Below are 17236 nucleotides of genomic sequence, written 5' to 3'. Positions count from 1 at the left end.
CAGGGCGCCTAGCTGCTGTCCCTGCACACACACACACACACCCCTGGGACGTGCTGTCCCTGCACACACACACACCCCTGGCACGTGCTGTCTCTGCACACACACACACTCACCCCTGGCACGTGCTGTCGCTGCACACACCCCTGGGACGTGCTGTCCCTGCACACACACACACACACACCCCTGGGACGTGCTGTCCCTGCACACACACACACACACACACCCCTGGGACGTGCTGTCCCTGCACACACACACACTCACCCCTGGCACGTGCTGTCCCTGCACACACACACACACACACCCCTGGGATGTGCTGTCCCTGCACACACACACACTCACCCCTGGCACGTGCTGTCCCTACACACACACACACCCCTGGCACGTGCTGTCCCTACACACACACTCACCCCTGGCACGTGCTGTCCCTGCACACACACACACACACCCCTGGCACGTGCTGTCCCTGCACACACACACACACACCCCTGGCACGTGCTGTCCCTGCACACACACACACACACCCCTGGGACGTGCTGTCTCTGCACACACACACACACACCCCTGGGACGTGCTGTCTCTGCACACACACACACACACCCCTGGCACGTGCTGTCTCTGCACACACACACACCCCTGGGACGTGCTGTCTCTGCACACACACACACACACACCCCTGGCACGTGCTGTCCCTGCACACACACACACACACCCCTGGCACGTGCTGTCCCTGCACACACACACACACACCCCTGGCACGTGCTGTCTCTGCACACACACACACACACACACAGTGCTGGCTGCTGATGTCCCCAGGTTTGACACGGAGGCTGGGTCGGTGGCACCTGCACCTTTATCCACGCTACAGACAGGCTGGGCAGTGCGCCGTGCAGACGCGACTGTCCTCACTATGTAAAAGCAGACAGGACAAACATGAGTCCAGGGAAGGGGCCGAGGTCACGCAGAGAGGTCGCTGTTGTCAAAGCGCTCCTGGTCGTAGACCTCGGCCACCACCTTGCGGCCGGCGAACCAGCGGCCGTTGAGGGCCTGGATGGCCTTGTGAGTCTCTGAGGCCACCGAGAACTCCACGAAGATCTTGACGATGATCTCGGCGTCCTCCTCCTCGCCCTGCTTCTCCTGGTAGATGATGACCCGGTTCACGGCGCCGAACTTGCCGCACTCCTCTGTCACCTCCCCCTCCAGGTCGTCGTCTATGTCCTTGGGGTCCACCATGTTGCGCAGCACCATCACTGTGGACTGCGGGGGAGCGCCGCGAGGGGCTGAGTGCTGGGCACCTCTGGGGGCCCGCTGCCGCCCCCACGCCCACCTCCTGCCCGCCCCCACGCCCACCTCCTGCTTGCGCAGCAGCTTCTGCATGACCATGTGGCGCGCACTGCTGCCCGAGATGCTCATGTGCTCCTGCTCGCTCAGCATCTCGGGCCGCTCCGACTCAGGGAACAGCTCCTCCTCCTCCTTCTCCTTCTTGGGCTCCAGTAGCCCCAGCGTGGGTGGGCTGGCCAGGATGGGGTTCACCACCCCTACCGAGGGGATGGTGACAGGAATGGGGGGACGGGCTGGGGTCACACCTGCAGTAAAAACCAGCAGGCCCGGCGGTCACCGACAGGGCCTGAGGCAGCACAGGGCCAGCCAGTGCCTCCCCCCAGGCACTCACCTGTGATGACCCCAGGGGCCTGGGCAGCCATGACCGCCTGGGGCAAGGCTCCCAGGGGCTGTGCCAGGGTGAGGGCTGGGGACACCAGTCCAGGTGTAGCCAAGGTGCCCAGGACGGCTGCTCCCGCCACGGCTTCCTGCAACCCAAGACCACCGACACTCGGTCCTGTTCTTCCCCGCCAAGATTAGCCTAACGTCCCCGGGGCGGCTCCGCTGGGCACCAAGCCACCGCTCACCCACCTGAGCTGTGATCTTGGCAGTGGCTGCAGCTGCGGCCACAGCAGCCGCTGGCGGGAGGCCTCCTGGCGTGGCAGGTGTCAGCAGGGGCATGGGGGGTGTGACGGCCTTGCCCACACGCAGGTACTGGCCCCCCAGGTCGAAGAGGTTCATGGAGGACACGGCGTCCTGGGACGACTGTGCCTTCTCGTACTCTGCAGGACGGAGCAGTGTGAGCAGCAGCCTCGCCAGGGCACCCCCCCACCGCCTCGCCACGCCCGGCTCACCAATGAAGCCGTAACCCTTGTGCTTCCCGGTCGTGGGGTCCCGGGCCAGGGTGCAAGATTTGATCTTGCCGAAGGCCTCAAACACACTCTTGATGTCGTCGTCTGACAGGTCCTGGTGCACGGAGGCCACGTAGATGCGGTTGAAGGCCCGAGCCTCCTCAGCCAGCTGGTCTATGATGGGCTGGGCCTGCCCAATGTTGCTGGGTCTGCCCACCTGGAACGGAGGGGCAGTGGGCCCAGGAGCCCATCAGTCTGGCTGTCTACAAGCTCACGCATTAAGCGCTCTGGGCTCCAGGCTCCGGCCACAGCCTGCCCTCACCTTGATGTTCCTGCCACCTAGCATCACCGAGTTCATCTGCTCCAAGGCCAGCTGCGCAGCTTCCGGGACCTCGTATTCCACAAAGGCAAAGCCCTGGACGCAGGGAAGCAGGGGTGAGCTTGGGGCCCGCGGGGCGGGGCAGGGTGGGGACAGGGTGGGTGAGCTTGGGGCCCACAGGGCGGGGTGGCCCCATCACCTTATGCTTCATGGTGACTGAGTCCCAGGACATGTCGATGCTCTTGATGGGGCCAAACGGGGCGAAGGCCTGGCGAATCGTGTCCTCCCCCAGCTCATAGTAGATGGAGCCCACGTAGACCCGGCACATGATGGCCAGTGCCCGCTGTCGCTGAGCTGCCATCTGGAGCAGGACAGGGGAGAGACCAACCGGCTGGTCAGGGGCGCAACAGGCTTGGCAGCCCACTCCCTTCCTGGCCCACCCACCAAGCACCACCGTGGGGAGGGCTCCCCACGGATGGCAAGGTGCAGGTTCGGCCCACAGCCCCAGGAGAGGGGCAGCCCAGTGGGAGGCCAGACAGACCCAGCTCGCCCACCCTGGCAGACAGCAGCAGTAAGGCTGGCTAGCAGGTGCCCCCTCCAGACTGGGGGCAAGGGGCCCCCGCCAAGCCCACGACAGCAGAGGGGAGAAGAGGCATCTGAGGCGGAGGGACCCGCTGCTCTGGAGGGCAGAGGAGAGGAGGGCAGAGACAGGGCGGTGCTGCCCGCAGGAGGCCCAACAGGGGCTCCCTAGAGAGGCAGGTGGAGGGGCAGCTGGAGCAGGGCTGACTGGCGGGGTGGGGGACCCCAATGCTCAACACATACACCCCTCCCCATCTCCCCTCCAACAGAGCTGCTTAGAGCCACGCCAAGGCTGCTGGCAGGGTTCCCGGGTGGCAGACTCCAACAGGGAAGGGCCTGGGGCCTGGCAAGCCCAGGGCTGCAGCTGTGAACCCCAGGGCCAGCAGAGCCAAGAGGGGTGCGGCAGAGCCCAGCCCATCCTCACCCGCACAAGTCCAGGGGCGAGGGCCACTGGCCGGCCTGCGGGGGCCTCCCTTCCCTCCCTCAGAGCTCCTCCTTCAACTAGGAAAGTCTTGGCAAGGGCTACTCCCCTCCAGGGACTCTCGGGCAAGCTCCTACTCAAAGGACCCCCCCTCTCGCAGACTCCCCAGACAGGGGGCACATCTGTCCCCCAAGATGGGGTCTCTCTATGTGGGGCTTCCAGGGCCACTGGCTCCCTCACGGGGACCGTGGGGTCTGCCTCCCATTAAAGCAGCCCCTGCAGACACAGCCCAGCATAGGGGCCTGCTGCACCCCTCCGCTCCTCCCATGGGCTGGCCACCGCCTCGGCCTCCAGGAAGGGAGGGGGCATCTCCCTCCCCCATCCCCCGCAGGCCAGGGCCAGGCGGCCTCTACCCCTGCTGAGAGCCTGACGCTAGGCCAAGTCCCAAGCCTCTGCCCAGCCCTCACTCACTCACTGGAGTCCCCCCACCGAGCCCCCCTCCATCCAGCCACCCTTGGGGTCTGCTGGGGCCGTGGGCGAGGACCCGCCTGGAGCCCGGCGGGGCTGGCGGCCCGGCGGACGGGCTGGGCGCAGCAGCTACCCTCCGCTCCGCAGTTACCTGGCCGGTTAGTTTTAAGGCGGGCCCTCAGAGCAGACGGAGGCCTCCCCAGGGCGGGCCCGGGGTGGGCGCCCACACACCGGCCGCACTGCCCCCCCTAGCCTGACTAAGGACAGAGCCCCGGCAGGAGTGAGCAAGTCTATTGACCGACTGCAAAGGTGAGAGAGGATCTCCAAAGCCCATTGTCACTGCTGCCATCTGAAAGACAGTAAAGACAGAGTTCAGTCTGTTGGAGCCGGGCAGGCCCGCTCGTCAGCACCTCACGCAGGCGGCCCACGCTGCCCGGCCGCCGGCACCTGCCCACGGGGGCTGCAGAGCCCAGGAGCCCTGCCCGCGGCCTCGGCCGGAGGAGGAGGGATGACCCGGTGACCGCGAGCAGCCGGGCTCCCGGCAGCATGCCCTCTAACGAGGGGCGGGCGGGGTTGGGAGGCACGAGGCCCAGGAACCCGTGGGCCTCGTCCACGCCCAGTGGCCTCACGCCACCACGTGCTTAGGGAAGGTCTGGGAGGCACCCCAGGCTGTCCCTCGGTCCAGACCATCGAAGGCCTAACTGGTGGGCCTCACGGCAGGGGTGGGCTGGGACCCTGACCGCCTGGCCCCAGGCCACGTTTGCGCTCCTTCTGGGGGCAGGGGCTGGGGAGACCCGCAGGAACAGTGAGGCCGTGAGGGGAACAGGGCAGGAAGGGGCGGGCTGCTCGAGCCCCGGGGAGGACCCTAAGGGCTCCGAGTAGCAGTCCTTGCGAATCTGAGAAGGGGCCGGCTGCAGCACAGCAGAAAGAGAGCCAGAGTGAAGAGGAGCAGAGGGCGCAGGGGAGGGGTGGCGAACGCTGCCGGGCCAGGTGGGCGCCTCCGGCGGTGCAGCCCACCACTCACCTGCAGGTTGGTGAGCTGCTGCTGCTGGTGGGCGATGGTCTGTTTCACCAGCACGCTCTTGATGCTCTGCTCCATGGCGTACTTCTTGGCCTGCAGGACACGGTGGTCAGCCCGGGCCCCGGCAGCCGGCCCGCAGCCCTCAGCCCTGCAGCACTCACCTTCTGGAGGGCCTCCTGCTGCTCGGGCGTCAGGGGAGGCAGCCCCAGCTTGGCGGCTGTATTCTGCCCGTTCTCCATCTTGACAGTCTCTGGGCCCTGGAGGGGCAGGGGGCGGTTCAGCAGCGGGTTGGGGGGGCAGTGGAGGGCATCGCAACCACACCTGCCACCTCAGAGCCAGGCCAGGCTCCAGGGCTGCCCCGCCCCAACCCAGCACCCACAGCCAGCCTCGGGGGCTCTGAGGGAGGGCAGACTTGGGCCATTCTGGAACTCTAGTGTGAGGACACGGCCTGAGGGGCTCAGGGCGGCCCGGGGCATGTCTGCCGGCTGCCGGGGCAGAGCAAGGCCCTCACACAGGAGCCAACATCAGGACCAAGGCCACCCAGCCCAGCCCTGGGAATCCCTGAGCCGGGTGCCCCCCCGCCGCAGGATCGCCGAGGCTGGCTGCGGCTCACACCAGCCTGGCCCTGCCACTCTCCCAGCTGGCCCCAAGCCCGGGCCTCCCCAGTGGGAGAGGGCAAAGCAGGCGTCACCATGGTAATCAATGCCAGCCCCCTAGAAATTTCTCAATCTCCTCTTTGTCTTGGTAAACAAAAGGCCCTTCTCCCACCAACCAATGGCGAGCCAGCATGGGGGCCCGCGCTCCCACACCTTCCCGGGATGAAGGCTGCATACCACAGCCCCCCCCAGTGCCTGGGGAGCAGGAGGAGGGCCCAGCTCCAAGGGGCCCCAGGCTACCTCCTGGAGGCTACTAGAACCTTCTGAATGTGGGTGCTGTCCAGCAGAAGCACCAAGACCTGGCTTCTTGGCTCTAACAGGGCTGAGTGCCCTTCCACGGCTGGGGCCAGAGCAGTCTGGCCTGGGGCGCACAGGCTGCTCAGGGGAGTACCTGTGGAGGCTTCCATTTGTCTCCCGCTGCCACCACTGTCGCTGCCGCCGCCGCCGCTGTGGCCGCTGGCTCAGACCCCCCTCCTTGCTGGCCATTCACCTGCTGCAGGAGGACATGTCGTCATGGGTGGTCCCACAGCCACACCCCAACACCCTCCTCTTCCCAAGCTAATGGTTGAACAAGGGAGGCCAGGCAGGGCCACAGGACCCTCTGAGGTCCACACTGCCTGTGCCCCGGCCCATCCAGACAGCTACAGCAACCCTATCCCTGGGACCAGGCGAGGAGGCAGGCAGCACAGAATCAAGCAGGTGACCCGATGTCTCCCACGCCCTGCTAGGCGGTCATGCCTGCCTAGCGCCCACACAAACCATGCTGGCCCAGCCTCGGCCAAGCCCAGGCCCGTGCGGAACATGCCTCCCTGGGCAGCGGGCAGTGTCTGTCTGCAGCCCCACAGTGCACAGCTGAGGGGCCGGCACTGGGGCAGGATAATCGTGCAGCACGGCCTCAGACGGTGCCGCCCCAGGCCGGCAGCTCCTTGCTCATGCACCTGAGACGGCCCGAGTACTGGGGGTCCCGCACCACAGGGAGACCCGAAGAAACGCCTGGCCTCAAACCGGCCTTTGCATGGGCTCTGTCTCTCCCCCTTTGTAATTCTGCCTTTCAAATAAATAACTGTGTGGTTTTTTTAAGATTTATTTATTTTTATTACAAAGTCAAATACACAGAGAGGAGAGACAGGAAGATCTTTCGTCTGATGATTCACTCCTCAAGTGAGTGCAACGGCCGGTGCTGTGCTGATCCGATGCCGGGAACCTGGAACCTCTTCCTGGTCTCCCACGCGGGTGCAGGGTCCCAAAGCTTTGGGGTGTCCTCCACTGTTTTCCCAGGCCACAAGCAGGGAGCTGGATGGGAAGTGGAGCTGACGGGATTAGAACCGGTGCCCATAAGGGATCCCGGTGTGTTCAAGGTGAGGACTTTTGCTGCTAGGCCACGCCGCTGGGCCCCTAAATAACTGTTTTTTAAAAGCACAGCTGGGCTCCACCTGCGGCTTGGGAAAGCAGTCGAGGATGGCCCAAAGCTTTGGGACCCTGCACCCGTGTGGGAGACCCAGAAGAGGCTCTGGGCTCCTGGCTTTGGGTCGGCACAGCACCGGCCGTTGCAGCCACTTGGGGAGTGAATCATTGGATGGAAGATCTTGCTCTCTGTCTCTCCTCTCTGTATGTCTGACTTTCCAATAAAAATAAATACATCTTAAAAAAGAAACAAAACACAGCTGAAGAGTCTGCTCCCTGCACAGACATCACCCAGGGCAGGGGTTGGGCAGAGGTCAAGGCAGCGCGAGTTCAAGGCAGCTCAGGGGAGGCCCAGACACCCAAGGACACAGAGCAACCACTCCCCGCCTTGCAGCTGCTGCAGCTGAGTGTGCCGCAGGCTGCGTGGCCTGGTAGAGCTCTCCCTGCCACTGGTATGGGGTGCTCCAGGTGCCCCCATCCCTGGAAGCCCAGAAACCACGGCACGGTGAACTAAGCTTCTGCCTGCTGTGCCAACAGAATGCCAACTCCTGCCCCAGCTGCTCGGCTTCCCATCCAGCTCCCTGCCTGTGGCCTGGGAGAGCAAGGGAGGACGGCCCGAGTGCTGGGGGTCCTGCACCCACATGGGAGGCCTGGAACAAGCTCCTGGCCTCAGAACAGCCCTCGTGGCCACTTAGGGAGCGACCCAGCAGATGGAAGGTCTTCCTGCCTTTCCAGTAAAGTCAATCAGGCTAGAAAACAAGGCACGCACGTCTGTGAGCATGCGGAGGAGAGGTACCGGAGCAGGCCCTGGGCGCAGGCAGCTGTGGACACGCCACCCAGGCACCTCCGCGAGGCACCTGGGAGGGCCCTGGCTACTGCGGGCATCTGGGAATGACCCATGGCAAGAGCTCTTCCTCTCAGACAAAAAAATTAAGACTTACTTTGATGGAAAAAAGTGGAAATCTGTGCACAGTTTTCATAATACATATATTCGTGAGCATCTTAATAAATCCCCCTTCTGCTGGACTTGTACCCCCACCCCTCAGGCAGTCTGTCCCGCACCAGGCAGCAAGGAAAAGGCAGGGCAGGACTGGCCCTCACGGACAAACACCACAGCAGGTCCCTCCTGTGAAGGCCCGGGGCAGCAAAGGCTGCAGGGCAGGAGGGCACCGTGACTCCTGCCCCCGGAAACGGCCCAGTCAGTCCTAGCATCCCCCTGGGAAGGGGCTGGGGGAGGATCGGGGCCAGACCAGGTCCCCAGGGAAGGGGCTGACGCTGACCCTGACCCTGACCCTGACCCTATGAGCGCGGCCGTGTTGCAGGCAGTGCTGGTGCGGCCAGGCCAGCTGCCCCCTGCCCTGCCCGGAGCTCCAGCAGCCAGGCGGCAGGAGGGCCTGGGCCGAGCCCCTCGCAGGTCAGTACCCTTGCAGGTCAGCCCTGGCCACTCCCGGGCCGAGCCCCCTTGCAGGTCAGCCCTCGCCGTTCCGGGCCGAGCCCCCTTGCAGGTCAGCCCCTTTGCAGGTCAGCCCTCCCCGCGGCGGGGCGAGAGCCTCCCAGGCCGCTGCGGGGCCGACCGGGGGCCGGGCAGGAGGCCCTGGGCACGCGGCCCTCCGCCGCCGCCTCCCCGGGCCCGAGCCCCGAGCCGCGCCTCGGCACGCAGCCCGCCGCGGGCGCTCCCGGAGGGCCGGCCTGCCTCGCCCGCCGCCCGTCCGGCCCGGCTCACTTACGAGCGCGATGGTCGCGGTCGCCATCTTGCGTCCGTCGCGGCCCCCGCGCGCCGCACGCTCCTGCCGCCTCCGCAGTCTCGCGAGATCTGGGCGCCGCAGCACCGCACTCTCGCGATACCAGAGCTCCGGCCCAGGACGTGGAAGCGGAGGGAGCTCGCTTCCGGGACGGGACTTGCCTGAGCGTAGGGGCCAGACGGGGGCTTGCCGGAAATGGGCGGGGCTATGGCAGCGGGGAGGGGCGGAGCTATGGCAGCAGGGCGGAGCTTGCAGGGGCGGGGGCGGAGCTTGCAGGGGCGGGAGCGCTCCTGGCCAGGCAGGGTCGGCCCTGGAGGACGCCTGCCTGACCCTGGAGGACGGGCGGCCAGGCAGGGCCGGCCCTGGAGGACGCGGGGATGTCAGGGACACGAGGCACCGGCGACGGAGGACGCTCCCGGCCCAGCTCAGCTGTGGAGGCACTTGACCACGGCCATTGCGGCTCCTGCCCCGGCTGCCCACGGGCCTTCACTGGCCCCGCGACCCCAGCCACGTCATCTGTGGGCAGGGCTCTTCCCTGCGGGGCCGCACACAGCCCCTCGAGCCCTCCTAGGACCATAGGAAAGGAGCTGCGAGCAGCCCCTGGACGGGCCAGCGCGTGCAAGGGTCTGCCCAGCGTCTGAAGGCGGAAAGGTGCTACCGCACAGGAGGCTCCCCGGAACACCGAGCCCACCTGCTGCGGCTGTGGGCACCGCGCCTGCCCACGAGCAGTGGGGCCACTTCCCTCTGGCGCCTGCCAGGCCTTGTATGCAGTATTCTGGGTTCAGAAGAAAGGATGGAGGCTGGGGGCTCCCACAAGGACTCCAAAGCTGGCCGGGCACTAAGCTCCAGCAGGGCGAGAGGACTGGGGCCGTGGAGGAGGCAGCGACAGGAGGCCGGAATGTTCTGGTTCCTGGCATGGCTGGTCCCAGGCCAGAGCCCCAAAGCTGTCGTCTGGTGGCAGCTCCTGCTTCCCCGTCCTCCTGGGATTTCCTGGTGGAGGTCGGAGCCTGGGGCCTGCTCAGGGACCCCCACGAAACCCACTGCCGTGGGCTCCCTATCCCCTTCGGTGGCCGAGCACCAGACAGGAAGCCGGGGGCGGGGCCGGTGGGTTCAGGCTCCGGCATGCTGCCAGTGCACACCTGGGGAGGCAGGTCTGTGGATGGGCAGCTGGCTCCCTGTCATCTGCGTGACCCGGATGGCGGGCGTCCCTGGCCCTGGCTCTAAGCCTGCAGGCATCTGGGAGTAACCCAGTGGCAGAGAGTGCACTTTCTAACCTAAATATACATGCATGTATTTAAGGATATGCTGAATGTATAGAAGAAGGTGCTGGGAAGGCCCAGCTCCAAGCCCAGGCCTGCCTGCTGGGTCAGGCCCACCTCATGGCTCACGTGGCACATTGGTGTCAGACACACAGAGAGATAAGGCGGTGGGGGGGATGTGTGATCATTAACTGCAGAGAGAACAGCAGGTGCAGTGGAGAACACAGCCCAGGCACCATGTCCCTGACGCCCCTGACCAGATGCGTGGGGGGGGCAGCTGTGATAACGGGGACAGGGTTCCCTGGACTGTGCTCAGGGATCGAGGCGCCTTGCCCCACTCCTCCCGCAGGTGCCAACTGGGGACAGCGGGCACAGAAGCCGTGGGACCAGCCGCCCACTTCCCGCCCAGGTCCCTGCGGGTGTGCCGGAGAAAGCAGCAGAGGACGGTCCAAGGCCTTGGGTCCCTGCACACACGTGGGAGACCTGGAGTGGGCTCCTGCCTTCAGCCTGGCCTGGCCCTTGTGGCCATTTTGGGCAGTGAGTCGGAAAATGACAGCTCTCCTCTCACCCTGTAACTCTGCCTTTCAAACAGATAAGTAGTAACACCTCGTTTTATTTAGAAGAGAAACAGCCATAAACACGCGTGTGCTTTGCAGGAGTATTCGAGTGGGCAGGATGGGGCGGGAGGTGGCCTTCAGCTGACTCCATTTTTAAGACCGTGTGTGTGTGTGTGTGTGTGTGTGTGTGTGAAGGAAGCGGCAAGCACACAGCTGGTGTAAGGACAGTGAGGTGGCCGTGGCACCTGCAGAGATGTGCTGGCCGCAGGGACCCCGAACTTGGCAACTCTGAGCACAAGCTGGGAGGAGCCGGCTGCGGAACATTCTAGAGACTGCCAGATCCTCTGCAGGGGGCATTCCCTTGCAGCCCGCGGCTCAGTGGATGTACCCTTGTCAGCCCAGATGGACACCCCTAACCTGGGCTCCTAGGGTGGGGCTCCCCAGAGGCCTGGGCCCCACACGGCTCCCCAGCTGAGCCTGGGCCTGGGAGGGCCTGGGCAGTGCCTGCTGTCCGAGGCACACAGCAGGCCAGGGCCAGGGGCTCAGCCCAGCCACCCCGGCCCTGCCTACCTGCCTTGTTATGGTAGCGTGCTACGGCAGCTAAGTCAGTGGTCAGCCCTAAAGAAGCCCCTGGGCGCGATGCCCACCCACAGTGTCACTGTTGGGTGGCAGGAGGACCCTTGCATGGCACTTTGTCACACAGGGAGCCCACGTTCTGTGCCTCCTGGGGGCCAGGTGGACCCACCCCAGAGCCGGAGCTGCTGGGCCGTAGCCTCCCTCCGGATCTGGCCAGACACCTGCAGGCCACCGGTGGGGTCTCCCCGGGGTTCAGACCGAGGCCTGGGCTGCCGAGGTCACCCGGGCAGCCCTAGGCCCCGCGGTACTTGAGCAAGGTGCTTTCCAGGAAGGCGGCCAGCTTGGCGCGGTCGTCCTACAGGCAGGAAGGCGGCTTGGGGGCACCCAGTGGGACCGGCCCGGCCCACACCGCCCGCCCACTGCCCACCCCGCGCACCTCGCGGACGAAGCCGTAGTGCACCAGCTCGGTGGCCAGGTCCTGGGCTCTGTCAGCTGCGGGCCGGAGGGCGAGCAGCAATGAGACCGCGCGGGGTGCCGCCCAGTGCCCACCCAGCCTGCCCAGTGCCCCCCCCAGCCCCCCGGCCACCCAGTGTCCGCCCAGTGCCCACCCAGCCCCCCGGCAGCCGGGCCTACTCGGGAGCAGCTCGTAGGTCAGCTGCCGGTGCAGCCGGTCCTCCAGCACCAGGAGCAGGGTAAGCTGTGGATAGGAGGGACGTGGGCAGGGCGCAGGGGCCACGCCCCCGCCGATGGCCACGCCCTACAAGAGGACCACGCCCAGCTTGATGGTCCCGCCCCTTTCCAGTGGCCGCGCCCTACTCGATGGTCCCGCCCACCAGCCACCACCTCCCCAGTGGCTCCGCCCCACGCGCTGGTTCCGCCCCTCCCCACCCCTCCGCCTGCTCACCTGCCAGCGCCCCTTGTCTTCGCTTCTTTCCAGGTTACACTGCATCTGGATCACCTGCAGGCGGAGAGGCCTTGTCACCCTAAAAAGCCGAGACGCAGCAACCAGGGGGAGATGCTGCCCTCAAGGCCATGCAGGCAGGCTGCCACTGGAGATGGGTGCCATTTCCCAGGGAAGCTGGGGAGCGCCTCTCGCTGCTACCAGCTGGCCAGGGGACCCCTGCACAGCAAGGGTGGACGCAGGAGACAGGGTGTGACTGTGCAGAATGGGGCTAGCCTCTGTGACAGCAGTGCCCACAGCAAGATGCAGCTGCTCAGGGACCGAGGGACGGGGCAGGGAGGGGCATGGCAGGCTCCCAGCAGGAGCCTCTTCCAGGGGTCTCAGGCGCCCCCACAAAGGGGGCAGCCTGGGGGAGGCACAGGCGGGGACCCTCATGACATGGCCCGAAGGCGGGGCACTCACCTTTCTGGTCTCCGAGTCGAAGGGCTCCGGCGTTGGGGTCTTGGTCTTCTGGGCCTCCTCTGGCTGTGGGGCCAGCACCCGGGGCAGGCCCAGGGGCCGGGCAGCAGCGAAGTTCATCAGTGGGTAGATGCCGTTCCTGAAACACCGCAGGGTAGGGGTAGCGAGCCCCACTGTCTCTGCTCCCCGCCCTCGGGCCACCTCTCACCTGACATCTTCTAGGAACTTGTCCAGCTCCAAGAAAGACACCTCCGAATACCTGCCCAGGGTGGAGGTACGTGAGCGGGCGGCCAGCCCGGGCTCCTGGGGAGTGGGCTCCAGGGCCGGCCTGCTGCTCACCGCCACTGCACCGGGGGCTGGGCGGGCCGCAGCACCTCCGCCAAGACGGCCTGCAGGTCCAGGGCTTTGGTCCTCTCCTCCACCACATTGTCCGGCATGAGGTCTGTCAGTCACAGAGAGCGGGGTGGGCAGGGCCTGCGGGCTGCAAGGGACCACGCGCCAGGCCCGCCTGCCACTCACACTGGTGTTGGATGAAGCAGTGTGCCGCCAGGAGCTTCAGCGAGTGCACCTCGAACAGCACGCGGTGGAAGAGCAGGTTGTGGGCAGAGGGCCGGCACGCGGGGTCTCGGGCCAGGCAGGAGAGGATGAACTCCTGGGGGCAGGAAGAGCCGCTGGGACTCTCCTCTCTCCCCCTCCTGGACAGGAGCCAGGCTAGCCGCTGGCCGCTGGGGGAGCAGCCCTGCTCATAGCCTGGCCTCCACTCAGGGGTTTTGCCACCACCCCTCACGGGCACCCCACGAGCTGCAGAGCTAAACCTTGGACCCTGACCCCAAACGCTCGTACCGTGGACCCCCTCTGGCTGTCCCGCTGGAGCCGTGGTCCCTGGCCGCAGAGGGGCAGGCACCCGAGGGGCAGACACGGCTGCCCGTGCGTGTGTCCCTGGTGACATGTGTGCAGCACACTCTGATACCCCTGGCTTGCGAGAGCCTGGAACCCCAGAGAGGCGGCCCAGCACCTTGGCACAGGCCACGCTGCTCACCCGCGTGTCGGGATCAGTCAGGGAATGTCTGGCCCGGGCCACGGCCTCGTCGGTGACTCGGGCGTCCCCGTTGGCTTGGATCTCCAGCACGGCCATCTGGGTGGGGACAGTGGCAGGTGAGCACGCCGGAAGCCTCGGGCGTGGCCGGGGTGGGAGCTCAGGGGCCGGGCTCCTACCTCCAGCGCGCACATCCCGAAGGAGAAGATGTCCAAGGCCGTTCCGTCGGCCACCTCTGCAAAGAGGAGCAGGCTGGGCAGGCTGGCGGGGCACCCCGTGGGTTGGGCGGGCTGGGCAGGCTGGCGGGGCACCCAGCGGCGCGCGCCCGGAGGGTCCTCACCTCCATACTCGGGCGGGAAGAAGTGCAGGTTTCGTAGCTCCTCGCGTTCCGCCAGCACCGGACTCCGCAGGTCGTCAGGCAGGGCTGGGGGTGCAGCGTGGGGACTGAGCGCACCCAGCCCCGGCAGGGCCTCACCCCCCACCCGCTCACCCCAGAGACCCCCCCGCACCGTTGGAGAAGATGCGGTACCACACTGAGCCGGCGCGGGCGGAGAGAGAGCGACGTCAGCGCGCTGCGGCCCCGGCCCCTCCGCCCCCGCCCTCGCCCCGGGCCGCCCGCCAGCACCGGAGCCGATCTTGACCAGGCCATTGTGTTGGATGAAGATGGTGTCGCTGGTCAGGTTCCCGTGGATGATCGGGGGGCTGCAGGCGTGCAGGAAGCTGCGGGAAGAGGAGAGGCGGCTCCGAGTCAGGGGTGCTGGTGGAGGGCGCATGGCGCAGAGCCAGGGCGCAGGACCATGGCCAGGGTGCGGGCTCACCTGAGCGCTGACAGGATCTGTGTGCACCAGCGCTTCCAGGCCTGGCGACGCACGACGCCGTCGGGTGGGCGGGGGGCGGCCGGGCCTGAGAAGCCCGCCCCCGTCCTCCCCGCCGACCGCCCGTCCCGGGCCCGAAGCCTCCCCCGTCCCCCCGCCCCCTACCCGGGCGTTCATGGCCTTGTGGTTCTTCTTGGTCTTTTTCAGGAACTGCTTGAGGCTGCCCGACGACACGTACTCGGTGATGAAGACGACCTGCGGGCCGGGCGAGCGGGGTGGGCTCTCGGCGGCTCCCGCGCCCCACGCCCACGGCTCACCTCTGGCCTGGGGCTCACCCGCGCGCGGGTCTCCGAGGCGTCCAGCCAGTAGCGGTGCAGCTTCACGATGTTGGGATGGTCGACGAGCGCCAGCTGCTCAAACATGGTCAGGATCTTCTCCTTGGGAAGGGGGCGCGGTCAGCGGGAGGCGTGTGTTGGGGGGGCCCGGTGCCGCAGGCCAGGGCGCACGGGCTCACCTCGTGGGCGGCGAAGGCCTTCCTGTCGCCGAAGTGCAGCTCATTCCACACCACCTCCACGCCCTCCTCCGCGTCCATGGCCAGGAACGTGCTCTGAATGCCTGGCATGTTCCCCTGGTTTACCTGTGGAGGGAGGGCGCCGCTGGGACCTGGGCCAGTGCTCGCCGCTGCCCCCAGCCCGCGCAGGGCCCAGGGGCGCCACGCAAGGACCGGGCTGCGGGGGTTCCGGGCGCTCCGGGCGCTCCCGGGGAAGCCAGGCCCGCGGGACCCCAGCCTCAGGCGTCCAGCCCCCGCGCCCACCTGCTCCCGCCGCTTCTGCCAGCGGCCGCACGGGCTCTCCTCCAGGATATCGCTCTCGTCCTCGCTCTCGTCCTCCCGCTCGCGGCCCCTCCTCGGCGCCGGCTCCGGGGCCGCCATGGCTCGGACAGGCCGCGCTCCCCGCGCCCGCGCCCCGCGCCCGCCCCTGCTCCGCGTCCGCCGGCTCCGCCTTTGCCTCCGCCCAGGATCCCGGGCGCGCTCGGGAACCCGGAGGCGCGGGCGCGCGGAGGACAGGGGAGGAGCGCAGGGCAGCGTCCCCGCCCGGCCCAGCAGCGCCCTGCCCCTTCCCGCTCCAGGCCTCGCCCGCTCCCCTGGGCCAGCCTGGGCCTCCTGGGTCTGCGTGTCTGAGGCCTCGCGGCTCGGCGGGATCCGCCCCTGCCCCGCGTCCCGCCCCCTCCTCTGCCAGGCGCGTTTGGAAACCGGGCCTGGATGGGCGGGTGCGGAGCTTGGGCCTGAGTAGCGGGGTTTGCGGGGAAGGCTGGCCCGGAGAACACCGGGCTCGGGCAGAGCTGCTCTCAGGCTCCTGGCCGGAATGCTGCGTCCTTCACCCCAGGCCCGGCCTCCCCTGACGGAACACCTTCTCCCTTCAGAGCTGCCCTACCTGGATCTCTGGGTCTTCCGCTGATGCCAGCTGGGTGGGAGCCCCCCCTCCCCCCCCCCCCCCCCGCCGGGTCTGGGAGAGCAGCAGAGGGGAGGGAGCAGGAGTTCTGACTGCGCCCACACGGATGCTAGCAGGCGTGCCTGGCCAGCTCTCGCAGTCATTTGAGCCAGTGGGTGGGAGGTCCGTCAATCTGCCTCTCAAATGAACTAAAAAATATTAAAAGGGGCCCAGTGCGGTAGTCTGGTGGCTGAAATCTTAACCTTGCATGCGCCGGAATCCCATATGGGCACCGGTACTAATCTGGGCGGCTCCACTTCCCATCCAGCTCCCTGCCTGTGGCCTGGGAAAGCAGTCCAGGACGGCCCAAAGCCTTGGGACCCTGCACCCGTGTGGGAGACCCAGAGGAGACTCCTGGCTCCTGGCTTCGGATCAGCTCAGCTCCAGTCTTCGCAGCCATTTGCACAGTGTACCAGCAGCTGAAAGATTTTTCTGTCTCTTCCTCTCTGTAAATCTCACTTTCCAACAGAAATAAACTTTAAATTTTTTAATTTTTAATTATTTTATTTAGATATTCTTTACATTAATATATTTTTTTCTGTAGCTGGGGTCAGGGGAGATAAAGGGAGAAGCTCCACCCAGCCTCCCATCCATCCCAGTTCCCGGACATGGGGCACACTCCGAGGGCACTGCTCAAGCAGTTTTGATAGTCCAGCAGTTCTGAATTGCTGCCACTCTGGCCTCTCCAAGCACGAAAAGCGCTATTCAGAATCCACTGGCTGGCATAGTCCACCTTAGTGTCTCTGCTTGCCCAGATTGTCACTGCCAAGACATGGATGGGGTGGCTGAAGCTGGCAGGGGGCATGTGGGCTCCCCTGCTGGACAGCCACTCCCACTGGAGAGCGTGAGTTGGGATGCAGGCAGACCAACCAGGGGGCTACAACACCCGTGGGATCAGAGAAAAGTCAGGCTGGGCTGACTGTTCCTGCTGGCGCAAGGATAAGCCAGAGTGGGTGAGGGTTGGTTGGGCTTTGCCGCAGCATCAGCTGGCAGAGGCTGGCACGGGGAGCTAATTCTGTCAAGTTAAACTCCAGAACCACCTGGAGAGTGCAAGATCCGGGAGTGGGAGAGGCCTGGGGGTGCAAACAGTGGTCACCTCCCTCTTGGGTGATCACTCCAGCTGGAGAGCATGAGAACCGGGACGGGGGCAGATGTGGCTAGACAGCAAGGCACCCGCCAGCATGTGTGTGGGCTGGATAGTGGGGCTGGTTGGGTTGAACTAGGCTTCAATGCCCACAGACATGTACGAGAGCTAAATGGGATGTGGGACAGACTGGACAAGTCTGCGGTACATACTGGCAAGCATGGGAACCAGGGTAGAGGGCGGGCCTGGTGGGGGTTATGGGGAGTCGCCTCGACTAGGCT

At 66.2% G+C, this 17236-nt stretch overlaps 2 protein-coding genes across 5 annotated transcripts; both read right to left on the bottom strand.

Moving 5' to 3' along the window:
• Positions 1-834: 834 nt before the first annotated feature.
• Positions 835-8891, bottom strand: PUF60 (poly(U) binding splicing factor 60). 4 transcript variants are annotated; one of them, XM_004580764.3, is made up of 12 exons: positions 8764-8891; positions 6024-6125; positions 5138-5233; positions 4980-5069; positions 4254-4304; positions 2687-2848; positions 2491-2583; positions 2172-2385; positions 1909-2099; positions 1670-1805; positions 1348-1583; positions 835-1254 (listed from the first exon to the last, which is right to left on the bottom strand). In XM_004580764.3, exons 1-12 carry the CDS (start codon positions 8785-8787, stop codon positions 955-957), a joined length of 1695 nt encoding a protein of 564 aa, XP_004580821.2. In that variant the 5' UTR covers positions 8788-8891; the 3' UTR covers positions 835-954. The 4 variants fall into 4 exon arrangements, with proteins under 4 accessions (XP_004580821.2, XP_004580822.2, XP_004580823.2 ...); XM_004580765.4 differs by having other exon boundaries at positions 6024-6122; positions 8764-8820; XM_004580766.3 differs by lacking the exon at positions 4254-4304.
• A 2217-nt stretch (positions 8892-11108) lies between these two features.
• Positions 11109-15352, bottom strand: NRBP2 (nuclear receptor binding protein 2). The gene is made up of 18 exons (XM_004580875.2): positions 15196-15352; positions 14896-15018; positions 14717-14818; positions 14547-14636; positions 14385-14425; positions 14192-14286; positions 14076-14099; positions 13907-13990; positions 13746-13801; positions 13570-13665; positions 13050-13182; positions 12870-12972; positions 12739-12789; positions 12534-12669; positions 12075-12128; positions 11804-11867; positions 11607-11662; positions 11109-11525 (listed from the first exon to the last, which is right to left on the bottom strand). Exons 1-18 carry the CDS (start codon positions 15310-15312, stop codon positions 11463-11465), a joined length of 1488 nt encoding a protein of 495 aa, XP_004580932.1. The 5' UTR covers positions 15313-15352; the 3' UTR covers positions 11109-11462.
• Positions 15353-17236: the final 1884 nt, after the last annotated feature.

This window comes from Ochotona princeps, unplaced genomic scaffold (assembly GCF_030435755.1).
Source record: "Ochotona princeps isolate mOchPri1 unplaced genomic scaffold, mOchPri1.hap1 HAP1_SCAFFOLD_971, whole genome shotgun sequence".
In the NCBI taxonomy this organism is placed as follows: Eukaryota; Metazoa; Chordata; class Mammalia; order Lagomorpha; family Ochotonidae; genus Ochotona; species Ochotona princeps.
The sequence above is the reverse complement of the archived record's forward strand: the minus strand, read 5'-3'. Positions and strand labels throughout refer to the sequence as shown.

Bases quoted from the DNA above. Each gene is read 5' to 3' on its own strand.
- PUF60 (XM_004580764.3), bottom strand. From the start codon at position 8,787: ATGGCGACCGCGACCATCGCGCTC. The intron at 2,100-2,171 runs GTGAGCCGGGCG...TCCGTCCTGCAG, and splicing joins CAAGGGTTACGGCTTCATTG to AGTACGAGAAGGCACAGTCG. The intron at 1,584-1,669 runs GTGAGTGCCTGG...TTTTTACTGCAG, and splicing joins GGCCCCTGGGGTCATCACAG to GTGTGACCCCAGCCCGTCCC.
- NRBP2 (XM_004580875.2), bottom strand. From the start codon at position 15,312: ATGGCGGCCCCGGAGCCGGCGCCGAGGAGGGGCCGCGAGCGGGAGGAC. The intron at 13,183-13,569 runs GTGAGCAGCGTG...TCCTGCCCCCAG, and splicing joins TGACTGATCCCGACACGCGG to GAGTTCATCCTCTCCTGCCT. The intron at 11,663-11,803 runs GTAGGCCCGGCT...TCCGGCCCGCAG, and splicing joins GACCTACGAGCTGCTCCCGA to CTGACAGAGCCCAGGACCTG.